The sequence below is a fragment of the Perna viridis genome, chromosome 4 (genome assembly GCF_037379345.1).
Source record: "Perna viridis isolate PV_CMFRI_1.1 ecotype Kerala chromosome 4, ASM3737934v1, whole genome shotgun sequence".
NCBI classification, from domain to species: domain Eukaryota; kingdom Metazoa; phylum Mollusca; class Bivalvia; order Mytilida; family Mytilidae; genus Perna; species Perna viridis.
Window position 1 is genome coordinate 21,506,026 of NC_142448.1, and position 17,475 is coordinate 21,523,500.

Consider the following 17,475-nt stretch of genomic DNA (forward strand, 5'->3'; position numbering starts at 1 on the left):
TAGGTAGGGGAATTATTTTATTTTTCAGAAACATCTTACAATTAACTAAAGGGGAAACAATCTATACTTTAATAGAGCTTGAGCCAAAATGGCCATAAAATGTATAGGGTAAGCACAAAAAAGATAGGTAGGGTAGCAGTAAACAGACATTTTATTTTTTTGGCCTAAGATCAATAAACAATATCAGACAATCAGTTATTAGTTTATACAGTTTATCAGGGGTGTAGCTGCCTATACGCAAATACACAGTTGCGTACTTTCGGAAAAAGTAACAAAATAAAAACACATATTTTAAAGATGAAATAAAGGTTTTATGCAATGACAAATCCTTTTTAATACATAATGATACTCCAATATACACCATAAAGTAATTTGCGATATCAAAACCATCAATTCCGGAAATTTTGTACTTTTCTGCCCCCCCCCCCCCAAGACCCCTCGCCGTTATTTTGTGTACAACTAAAACAGGCCTAGCTATGCCCCTGTTTATTATCTTGATATGAGGTTTACTTTCCTTGTAGATATCATTTTCATTTAGGAAGTTACTTGACAGATATAAATCCCATCAACTTTAATTATAGTTTATACTTTATTAAAGAACTCCAACTAAGAACAATTAGGAACATCTTTTCATGTCTGTTCTTCCTTTTCAGGAGCAATATACACTGCTGGCTGGCCTGAAATATAATAATTAGATTATCATTAGAGGTAATATATAATGCTAACTGGCCTGAAATATTATAATTAGATTATCATTAGAGGTAATATATAAGCTGGCTGGCCTGAAATATAATATTAAGAACATCATTAGAGGTCATATATAATGCTAACTGGTCTGAAATATAATAATTAGATTATCATTAGAGGTAATATATATAATGCCGGCTGGCCTGAAATATAATAAATAATAATATTATCATTAGAGGTAATATATAATGCTGGCTGGCCTGAAATATAATATTAAGATTATCATTAGAGGTAATATATAATGCCTGATGGCCTGAAATATAATAATAAGATTATCATTAGATGTAATACATACTGCTGCCTGGCCTAATAAGAGTATGATAAAGAGAAATTTACATTGCTTAATGGCTTGAGTATTATTCAAGGCTATATACACTACTGGCTGGCTTAAATTTAAACCATAGAATTATCAGGCAATACATACTTCTGAATGGCCTGAATTATACCCATTAGAGGCAATATATAATGCTGACTGGCTGGAAATATAATCACTAAATTATCATTTGGGGTAATGTATGGCTTGCCTGTGATAGTAATCATGAGATTTCCTTTAGAGTCAATATACATTGCTGGTTGGCCTAAAATATAATCACAATTCAGCAGTTTCACTAGAGTTGCGGATCAGAAGATGGTTCCCTTTTGGTCAAAATGATAAGGTCCATGTTTTGCATCAGGAAACTCAAAAAGTCATTCAAATGGAAAAACAAAATAGAAGGTGCACCATAGCATCATGTAATAAAGAATCATATAAAGTTTCATCAATTTCCATTAGAGGTTACAGAGTAGTGGATAAGAACTGGGGACAGATAAATGTGCAAAAGGATGGACACAATGATCACTAAATACCTCTGGATTATCAAGAGGGGGCTGTAAAATAAACAAGAGGCTCCCAGGAGTTAAGGGCAGTACTGTAATAAGGTGTTGTCAAACAAGTTATACTCAAAGAAGACTTTGGTAGGACTAATCATAAGGATCATTTCATCAATTAAAAGTTTCTTTCTTTCTGTTCGAGACATTGACTCAAAACTGCTAAAAATATAATTTTTCACCTTTCAAGGGCAATTACTCTAACAAGAGGCTCCCAGGAGCCTGAATTGCTCACCTGTTTCAATTTTACCTTTTAATGGCAATAAACTTAACAAGAAGTTGTCCAACAATTTTGACTCAAGAAGACTTTGGTAGGACTTATCAAAAGGATCATTTCTCTAATTGAAAGTTTCTTTCTATCTATCATATCTTTCATGGATAATAACTCTTACAAGGAGTCGTCAGACAACTTCTAAACCTGGAGACTTTTGTAGGCCATAAAATAAGGCTCATTTCAGCAATTTATAGAATTTGGCTAGACCTAACTGTTTGGAGATATATGCAAAAAACTACTGTCTGACCCCTATGTTCTACTTTTAGGAAAGGCAGCCATGTTTTTTGACAGATCAAATATCCCCACATCAGTTCTATGTAGGATACCTGAAGGAACATTCATAACAAGTTTGGTTTCAATTGGTCAAGTAGTGTCAGAGGTCTCACTAACCACTTCCGGGTCAGATGGCCACCCCCATATGTAGTACCAAAAACACACTGAACCTAGACCTATGCATTGTAAGTGTATTCTGATTAAAAGTAGTCAAAATAAAACTGAGAATGTGTACTTTAAAATCATACATTTAATTTACTACAAAAGTGTATGAATATTGTTTACATGTGCAAGTAATTTGCCTCCATACTGTCAGTAAGCAGAAAAGGTAAAAATGTTGATTTTCAGTATTTTTTATTCAAGTAAATTTTGTGAAGAATTTCTACCGACATCGTACCATTAAAGTAATAATTTTGAAAGCCTTATTTTCCAAGCTTTGCAATGGTATGCAACTTTAAAGTGTCATTTGTCCTGGGAATTCAAAGTGAAACATGGAAAATTACTTGTTTAACATGTAAGGTAATGGAAAGGTTAGAAGTGGTTAGTGAGACCAGAGGAGAAAATTTTTGAAAGAAATAACATTAAAAATAAAAAAAAATGTTGAAAAAGGGCAATAACTCCAATATGGCTTAATGGATTAAAACGAAAATTTGGCAACAGATAGATCTTATTATGTTAAACACTTATACACTGTCAGAATTTGGCTGAACCTAACAGTTTTGGACATGTATGCGAAAAACTACTGTCTGACCCCTATGTTCTATTTAAAAAAAAACAGCGACCATGTTTTTCAACAAGTCAAAAATCCCCACGACAGTTGTAACCAGGATACCCAAAGGTACATTCGTACCAAGTTTGGTTCAAATTGGTCGAGTAGTGTCAGAGGAGAAGAGTTTCGAATAATTGATAATGACCCACAACGACAACCGACTACTATGACGACAGAGTCAGACGCCAGGTGAGTTAACAAGGAGTCATCTGACAGCTTTGATGCCCGCAGACTTTTGTAGGCCTTATTATAAGGATCATTTCATCAATTGAAAGTTTCTTTCTATCTATCATAGTTTTCAAGATATTGGCTGCAAACTGCCAAAAAAAAATCATTTTCCACCTTTCAAGGGCAATAACTCTAACAAGGAGTCATCCGACAACTTTGATGCAATACAGCCTTTTGAAAGCCTTATTACAAAGATCTGTTCAGCAATTGAAAGAATTTGGCTAAACCTGATGGTTTTGGAGATATATGAAAAAAACTTCTGTCTGACCCCTATGTTCTATTTTTAGTAATGGCCTCCAAGTTATTTGACAGATCAAAAATCCCTAAGTCAGTTCTATGCAGAATACCTTTAATGACATTCAGACTAAGTGTGGTTCAAAATGGTCAAGTAGTTTAACAGGAAAAGATTTTTGAAAGTAAAAATGTTAAAAACATTGAAAAAGCTCGTAAGACTTAGGCTAAACCTTACTGTTTTGGAGATTTAGCAAAAGAACCCTCTGTTTCTTGATGGATTGAAAATGCTCACTACAGTTCTATGCAGAAAACTCTAAAAAAAACATTCATACCAAGTTTGGTTAAAATTAGTCAAGCAGTTTCAGAGGAAAAGATTTTTGAAAGTTAAAACTACCAAAAAACATCAAAAAAGGGCAATAACTCCAACATGGTTAAATAAATTTACACATAAATTTGACTACTGATAGATCTCACCATGCTGAACACTTTTACTTAGCGTACATCAGAATTTGACTTAACCTTACTGGTTTTCAGCTCTATGGAAAAAAAACTCCTGTCTGACCCCTATGCTCTATTTTTAGTAATGGGGGCCATGTTTTGCAATGGATCAAAGAAACCAACACCAGTTCTATGCAGAATACCCTTACAGAACAGTCATAATAAGTTTGAGTTCCAATTAGTCTAGTAGTTTCGGTGGGAATGGATGACTACTATGCATGATGACTATGATGGACGCCAAGTGATGGCAATAGCTCACATCGCCTTTTACCAGGTGAGCCTACAAATAGATTGATTGATTGATTTTTGTTTTTTAATGCTGTTTCGGCAACAAGGGCCATATCATGGAAAGATCCACGTCTCTTTATTAAATAATAAAATTAAAACAAAATGCTATTTACATATAAAAAGGTTAGAAAAATTCATTATACTCACTGTAAGCTGCATCATTGTGATAAACTGTTTCCCTGTCAGCAAGCTGATCAACATCAATTACAGAGTTATCTGTCCTTAGTTGCTTCTTTTGATCAACATAATCAGGGAAACTGTCTCTTTTAGATCTGAAGTGTAGGACATTTTTGGGTCCAAAACCTCCAAAGAAGTGATCATAAGTTATAGATGGTTGACATATATGGCTGTCATAAAGACTGTCTGCATCACAACATGTATTATGGTGAGCTGTACAGTAAATGGGCTCTGGTGTGGGCTCCCGTATCAATGGGGAATCAACTCTAGCTACAGTTGTCCTTCTTCTGAAATCAAATATAATATTTCAATTAAAATGTAATCAGAAATAGTGTGTGAATGAAGTATCTTTAAGTATTTATTGGTCAATAAGTTTGGCTAGTTTTAAAGCAATATATCATCAGATATTCGGACTCTCAGTTTTTGCATGGTTACAAACAAGTCTAAAAAAGGGTCAACAGTTTTTTAAGGTTTTTATCTAGAAAATATTTTAATGTTGTGCATAGTACATATTTTGAAGAATTCATCAGTACAGATCAAAGTTCAGTTAAAAAAAGCCCAAGTCACTTTTAGACCACCACCTTAATATCTACTTGAAAATTATTACTAGGAGTCTCCTAGAAGAAGGAAAGCACCTGAAGTGAAGCAGAATAAGATGCCAAGCTCTTACAAAGAAATACTTTTTCCATTAAAAAAAATAACTATTTTAATATGATGACAGATTTTCATATAGAATAGGTCCTCTGAATGGTCCCCCTTTGAAGACCTAGGGTTTTGTTTCGACAACCTTAACATAACTTACCCACATAACGTAACACAGCAGACAATTAAACCAATGATGATTAGTAGCCCTACACCTCCTGATATTGACCCTGCGATGACCTTCTCTGTAATTGTCAGTCCAGAGGTGGCTGGAATGAGAACCATATTTCACTTTAACAGGTTGAAATCATCAGAATTCTGACTTAGAAATAATATTTTTTATGTTTTTCATTATTATTTTAGTTTTGATTCCTCTTTTTCCAAAAATATATTTGAGTTGTATTTTTTCTAACATATAACAATTAAACATAAGACAAGAAATACCTCCAAAAATTTCTGGTCTGCTTCCCTACAGGCACTAATTATCTTTGGTAACATGATAGTACAGATGTGGTCATTAATGTATCTATTATCTCAGCGGGGTGTAAAGTTGGATTTTGGAGCGGTTTGTCTTGGCATGCTTGCAGGACTTGGAGTTGACTATCAGCTAATACCCAATTAAGCATTTTCTTTGGAGGCACACATTAAAACTTCCAATGCTTGTTAGTGATTACAAAATGTACTGATGACCAATTGGTTCATGCAAATACTACTTTATACAATACATTTAATATTCTTAGTCAGATACTGAAAGTTTTTACTCAGAAAGATTGGTTAAAAATCTCAATTCAAACGTGTGATAAACTTATAGTAAAAAGGTAATACATGTATTAGCATATTCAATGTATCTCAGTGACATGATTGGTAGGTCATATGGGTCATTACTTTTACATGTACATGTATTTAATGTCCTTATATAGTAACAGTTGACATATTTAATGAAAATGGCTGACATTTCATCCTTTTTAATCAACTTAACTATATTCAATTGCAGATTTAACAGTTTCATTTAATTTTTATTATGTTTCCTTTGGCAAAGAAAATCTACAATCCTTGATGTTAAGGCCAACTGTCTATAGTAGTTTTAGGAAAGGCAACATATAGGTTACAAAAGTGTAATTATTCACAATACTGTTTCCGTATGGGGGATCTCTACTTTCACTAAAATCTAAAAATAGAACCAAATGAAATTTCTCTAATTAAATGTAATTTTGATAAATTACACCCCTATAGCTTTTAAAGTTTGAAGTAAAAACCACCATGTCATGCTGCATTTCCAGCCTTAAATTAAGGCTAAAAAATGGGGATACTTTCATAATCAATTTTTCAGTAGCCACCCTAAGCCTTAAGTGCCCCATAAAATACACAAATATGGGCTTCTAACTTTCAAATTCAATATTTTTAGTTCCTTCCTGTTTGTACAATTTTTTCATGAAAATATCTTTTTTATTATGCACCAGTTGTAAATGTTTCTGTATTTTCTCCTGGGCTTAATGCTTGGGTAAAGATCTGGCTGAATACCGAAGAGACATAATTGCGCTATTGTAACCTACAGCATGACCATGTTTGTGGTATAGTGTTTGTTATCTCCCTAATACTGCACAATAACCTTACATTTGATGGTTTCACATCTCTTTCCTACATATTGTTCTGGGCATACACAGGTGACAGGATTCCTAATGCATGTTCCCCTAACACAGTAACCAGTATCACATTGATCTGAAAATAAAAATTTTTAAAAATCATTAAGAGGTTTTGGAAAGCCCAAATCTCAAATCTAGGAAATTAGAATATAGTGGCAATAAAATTTGATCAAGTAGAACAAAAAACAAATCATTTATAGATTTTAAATTTAAATCATTCCTGCCAAATTTGCTATTGCTTAGTTAAATTTAAATAACGATATATGCCAAAATGTGCTTCCATTAGAATATCAATGGCAACTAAATGACTGTGGCCACCTGTTAAGCCATACAAAAGGAAGATGTTTTAAAAAGGGAAATAAGATCAACCATCTAATAGCAATGCTACTTAAGATCAAAGATGCTGGTTTAGACATCAAAACACATCATCTATTTACAGTTAATTTAATAAAAAATTGTCTATGAATGGACATGCACGAGGCTTACGGACACACAGACAAAATTTTTATGTCCCTGTGCGGTAGTAGCAGTGACACATTAAAGCTTTTAATCAAATACATGTACAGAGCACAATCCATATTTTCTAATTCTTCTACTTACGTGTACAGACACCATTATAAACCACATAGTTTTTTGCACATAAACAGATGTAACCATTTACAGCATCATCTAAACACTCTGCAAATCCCATTGCTGAACAGTTGTTCTTAGTCTCATCAACACAGTAACCTACAGTACAACATACACTTGGAGTAATACAGAGTACATTTCAGCATTTCAATTACCTACAGTATAAGACCTCATTAAGGAAACCTAATGTGAAATTCACCATTACAGTTGACTACAGAACAACACACAATCACAGTAACCTACATTACAACATACCATAAGAGTAATCCAGAGTACAATTCACCAAAACAGTTACCTACAGTATAACATACTATTATAGAAATCCAGAGTATAATTAACCAAAACAGTTACCTACAGTACAATACCTCATTACAGTAACCTACAGTACAACATTACAGTTACCCACAGTACAGTACCTCATTAAGAAACCAATATTTGAAAACACCATTACAGAAATCTACTACAACACACCACTACAGTAACCTACAGTAAAATACACTACTACATCCTTAAGTACAGTACAACACACCATTAAACAAACACCATTACAGAAACCTACAGTAATGTACACTAACATCCATAACAGTTACATAGCACTATTTCAGAAAATGACATTTCAAAAGCTATACAGTACAGTACTGCAGAAACCATCAAACTTATCTACAGATATACTATTTTCCATTTACCAGAAAAAAATCAAGACAAGCACAGGATGAATATATGTTGTGGTTGATACACTTACAAGTAAATGCTGTTATAACTGCAACAATCAATTTGAATTTTTTAGCAGAAGCTATAAAAAATAACAATGCAATATCCTAGTTTTACAGTGGTTTCCCAATTCAAAGCAGGCCAAGCTTCAAATGAAATGTCTATGGATGGTTATGTACCTGCATTTGAACCAATTTAGAATACACATTGTAGTCCTGTACTCAACTACTTGACAATTATATTACATGTAGTACATTTAGATGCATATATTAATGATTTTGCACCGACAAAATCTCATTTTCAAAATCAAAAATATTCCATTAAAAAATAACAAAGCAATTTTTATAATGTTTTTCACTTCACAATTATGAATATTTTATGAAACTGTGTGCTAAAAACTTTCTGATTTTTCTTCAAAATAAGTTTTTACAAAAGTATACATCAAATCAATGACTTTATATAATTGATGCCAAACTGCAACATACATTTTTTGATGTGGAAACTAATATATGTACACAATTTTAGTTCACAATTTTTTAACAGTTTTTGATTTGCACAGTGATAAATCTGATTTTGCACAAGGAGGAAGGTTGTATAATATGAAGTTATAGAAAAGTTGATTTCTAGACAGCACCCAAGACATGTCCCATCAATAGGAAGCCAAACACAAAATTTGAAATCAATCCATCTAGTGAGAGCAGAGACAATCGGAACACAATTTGGACAGACAGACAGACAGACAAGGAGACTCCAATATACCACCCACTCATTATCATTTATTAAAAAAAGTTGATGAACCACAATATGACAATTCTTATAATATCTACATAGGTAAAATTCAGTCACAATGACTCACTTGTACAAGCCGCCACGCTAATGCTGCCTAATTGTTCTGTATACCTTCCACTGGGACATCTCTTACATGCAAACTGTCCTGATATGTCTTGGTAATGATTTAATGCACACTTTTCACAGCTCCTTGTTTCTGTGTTAAAGTATTCTCCTATTATACAGGGAGCTATATAACAAAAAACAAGAAATTTATCTTGTAGGTTGTCTTCCCTTCTACAAAATAAGTTGTATTTATTGATAGTCCAAAAATTAAGTTTTAAGCCAATCTTTGAAAAAAGTCAAAATGAAGTATTTAGTATTTTTAAAATTTAGAAAAGTTATTAAACAGAGCATAGAAAACTTGAAATTTTTTTGCTATCAAAGACATGAAAAGTTAAAGTCACTTAACAACATATTTCACTTAACATGCAATCAGGATACGTTTCTGGTTTTAAAAACATAGAAGATTGTGTTCAGACCTTGTATACCAACAGATCTCACATAGTCAACATGTTAACTATTAATTCAGTGTCAGACTTACTATTAAGTGCTACCTAGCCCTTGCCACCTGTTATCACCTCTAATGAAAGCTGTATGTCACAGGGATATAGTAACAGGCACTTTTGTTTACAATGAAGTTATAATACCATAACATCTTCCAAGAATTAAACAATGTCAAACATATCAAATTATCTGGTAAGTAAGCTTACAAGTATTACACTGGAATGACGATGTAGCACCAACTGATGAGGTAATAAAACCTCCTGGACAGGGTTGACAGAAAAGGTTACTGGATACCTTATCACGGAACTTTCCAGCTGGACATGGGAAACATTGAGCTCCTTGAGGTTCCTTCCCAGAATCACATACAGCTGGAACAGAGAATGAGTAATATTATAAAACGTTATCCTTCATATGAAAAAAAGACAATTAATTGATAAAATTTAATGAAATCATCTGTTAATTTCTAAAGTCCATGCTCCCAGTTATCAGTGGAGTCCAAGTTGCTCATTTGCTTTTGTTACTTTGTATGTATATGAGTTACTTCATGTTTTTTGTTGTATATGTCTGTTTTCCATGTCAGGTCTTTGCCCCTGGATTACATTCTTTTGATTGCCACTATAACCTTGGTTCCATTGATTACTCTTACAGCAAGTTATGCTGGGTTACTATTGTCTTGACATCAGGTACAAATGCCAGAAATGACCATTCATAGCAGATCTTAAAAATTCATGAATTTCACATTTTGATACAAGGAGATGATACATTTTATGATGTGATGCACAGAATAAATTATCAATTCAGCTCAATACATTTATGTGTAACAGTTTGGAATAAAGCTACGATAACTTGCATAAGACATAAAAAGGCTACATGAACATAAGAGTAACAATACATACGTTTACAGTCAGCAAGAGACGTTGATCTAGTTGATGTGGTAGTAAAGTTAGCAGGACATAGGGTACAAGACATCTGTAACTCAAGTGCATTGTAGGTCCCTAAAGGACACTCAGTACATAGGTTAGAAGCAGGGTTGATGTACTCTCCAGGGACGACACACTTTCCTACAATACAGTACAAATGTTATAGGCAGGGTTGATATACTCTCAAGAAATGAAACACTTTCCTACAATATAGTATAAATTTTGGAGGTAGGGTTGATATACTCTCCAGGGACGATACACTTTCCTTCAATATAGTACATAGGCTAAAGGTATGGTTGATATACTCTCTAGGCACAAAACCTTCTCCTACAATACAGTACAAATGTTAGAGGCAGGGTTGATATACTCTCAAGAGACAAAACACTTTCCTACAATACAGTAAAAATGTTAAGAGGAAGGGTTGATGAACTCTCCAGACATGGAACACTTTCCTACAATACAGCACATCAGCTAGAAGTAGGGTTGCTATACCTCAAGGGACAACACCTTTTCCTACAATACAGTAGAAATGTTAAGAGGTAGGGTTGATATAATGACATGCTTTATTGATCTTAAAGATCACAGCTGTCGTAAAACTTTGATAAACGTGTGACCAATGCCAAAGACTTATGCCAGTCTTATTTAAGATGCCACAGATAAGTTTTACTAAATTTTACCAATATCACAACAGAGTTTTGCTACTTGCTCCATGACGATCCAAATTTCTTGCAACAAATAGGCTGCATCTTTTTTAAAATAAAAAATGAAAAAACAAGTCCGATCACAATTGAAATAAATTGTGGAAACTCTATTTTCTTAAGTTTTATCATGGGCTAGACGTTTATGTCTTTATTTAACTCCTCCTTACTGCTGATAGTAAAATAATGCTGCACAAATGGCTGGGGTTACACACAACATAAATGGCCAGTCTATGGTAAAATATTGATAAAATGGAGTTTTTGTGCTTCATTTCTTTAACTATGTACTTTCATAATTTTTGGCTAGAACCCTAAAAGCTGAACATGTAAGACAACCTTTGTATGACACCTTTTAAAACCTTTTCCTATTTATAACAACCCTATCTCAAGTCATTGTCACAAACTAATAAGATGCACCAGCAAATGATTTTAAAATTCAATTAAAGGTAAATGTCTTGGATTAATTACTAGTCATGCTATTTTTGGCCATAATCATGTTCCAATTTCAACACTTAAGACATGGAAACAACACAGTGTCTAGTAGCTTTATTATCAATATGTTTCCTGCAAAATGTAGCTGTTAAAGTAAGAAAGTTCGATTAGTGATAGTAAATATATAATCAAGCACTGATGAAGACACAGAAATTATAGAAAACATACAAAATTAGAGCAATTATTTTTGTTGGTCAATCTAACAGCAGGAAAGTTTACTGATTTTCATTGATCCCTCTAATAGTAGGAGTACATGCTAAGATTATTACCAAAATATTAAATACAAGTTATTGAATGACAAATTACAGTGTCAAGGAAGACATACAGAAAACAGCAGGAGTTGTTAAGTCTTAAAAAAAACCTTACGAACAGAGCACTGTTTTTCACTGGTCGCTCCAATAGCCACAGTGGTGAAGTCAGCTGGACAAGCTTGACAGGTTTTCATAGATCTCACGGAGCCATCACGATAGAACCCTCTCTTACATGCTATACATAAATTATCATTAGCTGGATCTATCTCATTACCACTAGCACAGTCCACTAAAATGAAACACAAAATACAAGTTAAACTGCATCTTTATACATGTACCTACAAACCCATCTATTAAACTGAACCAATAATTGTGGGTAATCTTTGACATTAAGACTTGTAAAGGTATCAATAAATTAGAAATTACTGTGAGGAAGCTCATGAAGAGAATACCCTTCGCTTCAATGGAACTGAATGTTAAATGTAAAACCCTTAAGTTCTCGGTTTGGTGTTTTTTCTAATAGTAATAATTATTCATGCACATCTACATATTAAGCCAAACATCTGAACAAACAGACAGACAGGCAGACTGACAGATGTGGTGATTCCTATATACCCCTATCTTTGTTTGTAGGGGAAAAATAATTTAGTCTCGTTTCTTACAACACACTTGTTTTAATGACTTGAGTCTCTTGTAATCTTGAAGTCTTCCACAACTTTGAAAAATCTAAGAATTCAAAAACGAAGAAATCATATGATATGTCCTGCGCCAGCAATACAAATTTGATTTTATATAAGAAACAATTGTTTAGTATTTGTGCTTTAAAAATGGATCAAAGACAAAAATGGACGGGTTGCCTAAAATACACCAAGTCAGTAAACAGGAAGTGAGACAGACCTGAAATAGCATCCCATCATATGGGACCCCATACTGAAGTATATATAAAATATATATATAGTGGCTATAATTTATAGTTGCTGAAAAAAATGTTACAAAAATATCTTCCCTGCCCACCCATACTTCACCATTTTATCAACTGTTTTACACAAGTGCAACCTGGCCAAAAATTGAACACATCATCAATGGTTTCCTTGAAGAGTCTCAGATTTTAACAGAAGTTTAAAATTTCCTTGGGAATATGACTTTGCAAGTTCGCTAAATAATGAAAACAACAAATATGGGTATATTTCATGCAATTGCTATGTTTCCTTTTTTGTCATTGTACAAAAACTAGGTCTGGTGAAACATGTTTGTAACACTTTCAACATAATTATAGTTGCATGGCCGTTCTTATTCCACAATAAGTGATGACTTACAGTGACATTGGTCCTTTGATGTAGCTTTATCTATATCAAATGTTGTATATCCTGGTCCACACCAGACACATTCAGTCTGTTTCTCTAGTGGCTGATAATAGTCATACCCACACTTGACACACTTATTGTTTACATTCTTATGGCCAGCGGGACAATCAGCTGTAATGTAAAATAGTCTATTGAAATGAAAAATAAGAGATTCATAAAAATGTGTTTTAGCCTTAAATATTTTTTTTTTTTTTTTAAATAACCTGATTCATGTATGTATTGCTTGTTTTCAATTGAAATCTAAGTTTAACAGACTAAAAGATTTATTGATAAGACATACTCATTAGCAGATATTACTTGCATAGCATGGTGTTAAATTTTGATCATTCAGACAGACTTTGCAGCTCATTGTAGTTTAATTTCATTTAAAATAGATTAATATCATTTTGTGAAGGTATCTGACTTACGGACTTTACAGTCTGTATCACTGACAGCTCCCTCAAGACTGGTAGAAAAGAGAGCAGGGCATGCTGTACATGATCCTATACCAGTTGTATCTTTATAGAAACCCTTCTGACATTTCACACAAATTTCTTCCTTCTTTTCATAACCAGGACCACATATCACTGAAAATAAGTCATACAGTACTTTATTTCAAATTGTCAAAATATTTGGTATATTTTATGTAATATGAATCGTAGCACCAAAACTGAATTGTATGGAACGCCATAGCTGCATTATGTTGACTGATGTTATTATGTGGTAGTATCTGTTCATTATGTGATAGCACTTTTTCATTACATTGTGGTATTATTTCATTATGTGGTAGTACTTTTTCATTACATTGTGGTATTTTTTCATTACGTGGTAGTACTTTTTCATTACATTGTGGTATTTTTCATTATGTGGAAGTACTTTTTCATTACATTGTGGTATTTTTTCATTATGTGGTATTATTTTTTCATTACATTGTGGTATTTTTTCATTATGTGGTAGTACTTTTTCATTACATTGTGGTATTTTTTCATTACGTAGTAGTACTTTTTCATTACATTGTGGTATTTTCCATTATGTGGAAGTACTTTTCATTACATTGTGGTATTTTTTCATTATGTGGTATTATTTTTTCATTACATTGTGGTATTTTTTCATTATGTGGTAGTACTTTTTTATTTGCGGTAGTACCTTTCATTTACATGGTGGTACTTATTTATTGCTTGTTGGTACTTTTTACTTACGTGGTGGTGTTTTTCATTTCGTTTTGGTGTGGGGATACCTTTTAACTTAGTGGTGATACTTCAAAAAATGTTTAATTCCCTTTTTAATGTAAACATTGACCCCAATAACAGCCATGTTTTTTGACCCAACAGGAACAAAAAAAAGTATGAATGTGCCCAATAGGGACACAGATGCCCCATTTAGATGAACTTTGTTAGTTGAAGGCCCATATGGACTCACATTAATCATTTGACACAATTTCAATGTGGACTGGTTATACACGTTTGCCTAACAAATTGCATTCAACATTCAGCTAAGGATACTTAGTTCATAGTATTTATAAAAAATCATCCATAAAATACAGAATATCGTCAAATTCTGAGTTTTCAATTTCGGCAGGAAATACAAGCCATTTTGACAGGAAATATTGAAAAAAATTACACTTACATAGTACAAGTCACCGCCAAAAAGCTACATACCAAATTTCAGATCAATCCACCAAACGAAACCCAAGATGAATGTGACAAAAAAATTTAGAGGATGTACAGACAGAAGGATGGACATTGGCAAATCTTAATGCCCCTATGCCTACTGGTTGGCATAATGAGATCTGTTAAGGGTCTGCAATAGATCATTCCTGTCAAAGGTAAAAAAAAATTGTCTCATTATTTGGAAGAATATGTTAAAAAATTGATCAATCAGAATCTCAGATTTGCCTATCTAGGTAAGTGGACAACTTGACCCAGAAAACTTGAACTGCAAAAAAAGTATAACATTACCAACATAGTCCTAACGACCCATAAAACACAACCACAAAAAATGTATAACATTATCAACATAATGAAAAATGTTAAAAGAAAAAGAACCACCACGTAATGAAAAAGTACCACCGCATAATGGAACAGTACTACCATGTAACAGAAAAGTACCACTGAATAATGGAACAATACCACCACGTAATAGAAAAGTACCATGGCTTAATGGAACAATACTACCACGTAATGAAAAAGTACCACCGCATAATGGAACAGTACTACCACGTAATGAAAAAGTACCACCGCATAATGGAACAGTACTACCACGTAATGAAAAAGTACCACCACATAATGGAACTGACAAAGTACCACTGCATAATGGAACAGTACTACCACGTAATGAAAAAGTACCACCGCATAATGGAACAGTACTACCACATATGAAAAAGTACTACCACGTAATGAAGAAGTACCACTGCATAATGGAAAAGTACCAAAACATAAAAATGAAAAAGTATAAAATGTTGTAAAAAGTTGCATGTATTTAGGCTCAAATATCTCAAAATCAAGTACAATGGCCTGTTTTAACAATCAAAATTAAAATTAAAATTTGTATGTTAAAAAATATTAGGTATGATCTTCCTTAAAGCTGCATTAGCTGTCATTTTCGTAAATTTTTATTTCTGTTGAAATATACCTTAACTTTGAATTATTTCTACCAAATTGTACTTTTCCTGTATTATTTCATTCGATATCCACAAATAAAAAGTGTTAAATACACGAAATAGGTGTCTATATATTTATTGTATTACAAGACAAAAAATCGACCTAGATAAATCTGTATGCATGTGACTTCTGGTGACCTTAATCCACGCATGTGCTGTAAGGGTCTCTTATTTAAAAACAAATCTGATTGCAAAGCAAAAGTGGTAATCAATGGCAAGGAAGACCGTCGGATTCAAGCCGTAAAAGACGAAAGTTCAAATATAATGCAAGGATCCTTTTAAAATTTATGTATTGTGATATAATGTGGCACAAATATGGTCAGTAACTGTCATTATTTATTTGAAAACTAATCAAGAAATAGATGAAATGAATTCTTAACAAGACAAGTGCTCACCTGTATATCCATTATTGTTATTGTTTTACCAAGGTTAAAGTATTTTTAACCAGTTTAATGTCCTGTCGGCAATCTTCGGAAGTAAAGGCGAAAAATAATTAGATCCGAGCTATTGATCTTCTTTGATTAAAAAAACGTTGTATTCACAATATTCTGAAGGTATTATCGACATTTATTGCTTCAACTGCATTACAACAAACTTATTTCATTTTATCAGCAAAATTCAGTAGAATCAAAACTGAACAAACTTGACAGCTAATGCAGCTTAAATAATCAGTTACAATAATCTTTTACAGAATGGCTAATATCCAGTTCCTACCCCAGACACAATTCAAGTCATACATGGAACTAACATCCATCAAAACAATTAAAAAATTACTAGAAGACTTACTCATCAATAGCCTCATATCTGAGGACAAGATGTCTATGATATGTTAACTTACAGAAGCAATCCTCCATACTTTCTGATGAAGAATTGAGCGTAGTCCTACTAATGGGGCAGGGTATGCAGTTGGTCTGCCACTTCTCAGGTTGATATGTACCAACAGGACATGGAAGACAACTGTCACCATCTACTTTATTGCCAGCTGTACAGTTTCCTAACAAAATACAATCAAGAGTTTATAAAAATAACTCAATGTAGAACACGACAAGTGTGCAAGTCTGTTTAATGTAACAGAAACTTAACAAATTACAAGAATTTTGACTGCAATCAATGAGTGATACCCTCTGCTTGGTTACCATGAAAGTTCCTTGTAAGATATTAATTGGAGCTTCTCCTTCTACAGTATTCTGGTACAACTTTCCTGCTCCATCCACATCTACCTATCATACTTATATTTTAATTATAAGGTTTCATCGAGATCAATTGTGAAGATTGAGTTGTGCTTAGAAAATTACTATGGATGGACAGGGTGATCTTTATACACTCTTTGTTTACATGACTGACTGAAGGAATATTACAACATGAACATATGGGGATTATTATATTCCTATAACAGCTGCAGTTCACAATACAATTATTAAGAGTACCTATTGGCAATTTTCATTCTGAATATACTGACCTACAGTGCACTGTAGTAAAGAAACAGCTCCTGTACTGGGTGTAATCTTATCAGATGGACAGGGTTCACATAAAGAGAACACACCCTCTTTATTATCCTTGTAGTACCCTCGAGGGCAGGGTTCACATTTATCATTCTCATCCTTAACAAACCCAGATTGACAGAAACCTACAAAGAGATAAACATGTTTAAAAACCACTAGTACCTGGTATGTTAATAGACCAGATTCTGTAAAAAATTAAATATAAGATCTGCAGTGTTCATTCAAGAAAATTGCACAAGGATGCCCCCTCCTCCTTGACAGTAAAACAGGGTGTCATTTTCAAACAAGAGGCTC

General features: G+C 33.2%; 1 protein-coding gene and 1 long non-coding RNA gene across 3 annotated transcripts in view; one reads left to right on the forward strand and one right to left on the reverse strand.

Moving 5' to 3' along the window:
* Window positions 1-17,475, reverse strand: part of LOC148619305 (uncharacterized) — a 125,600-nt gene continuing 108,125 nt past the window's right edge. For both annotated transcript variants that reach the window (XM_088579057.1, XM_088579056.1), the window contains 13 exons: window positions 17,139-17,306; window positions 16,518-16,673; window positions 13,449-13,607; window positions 12,994-13,152; window positions 11,793-11,966; window positions 10,213-10,377; window positions 9,523-9,684; window positions 8,838-8,999; window positions 7,241-7,369; window positions 6,612-6,716; window positions 5,158-5,266; window positions 4,326-4,642; window positions 1-677 (listed from right to left, as the gene is read on the reverse strand). In XM_088579057.1, the coding sequence (XP_088435183.1) occupies window positions 631-677; window positions 4,326-4,642; window positions 5,158-5,266; window positions 6,612-6,716; window positions 7,241-7,369; window positions 8,838-8,999; window positions 9,523-9,684; window positions 10,213-10,377; window positions 11,793-11,966; window positions 12,994-13,152; window positions 13,449-13,607; window positions 16,518-16,673; window positions 17,139-17,306 (2,012 nt within the window). In that variant the 3' untranslated portion in view covers window positions 1-630. The remainder of the gene's footprint in view (window positions 678-4,325; window positions 4,643-5,157; window positions 5,267-6,611; window positions 6,717-7,240; window positions 7,370-8,837; window positions 9,000-9,522; window positions 9,685-10,212; window positions 10,378-11,792; window positions 11,967-12,993; window positions 13,153-13,448; window positions 13,608-16,517; window positions 16,674-17,138; window positions 17,307-17,475) is intronic.
* LOC148619306 (uncharacterized) lies at window positions 652-4,511 on the forward strand. Its single transcript, XR_015921572.1, has 4 exons — window positions 652-708; window positions 2,155-2,346; window positions 3,974-4,164; window positions 4,449-4,511. It is a non-coding gene; the product is annotated as an uncharacterized LOC148619306 (long non-coding RNA).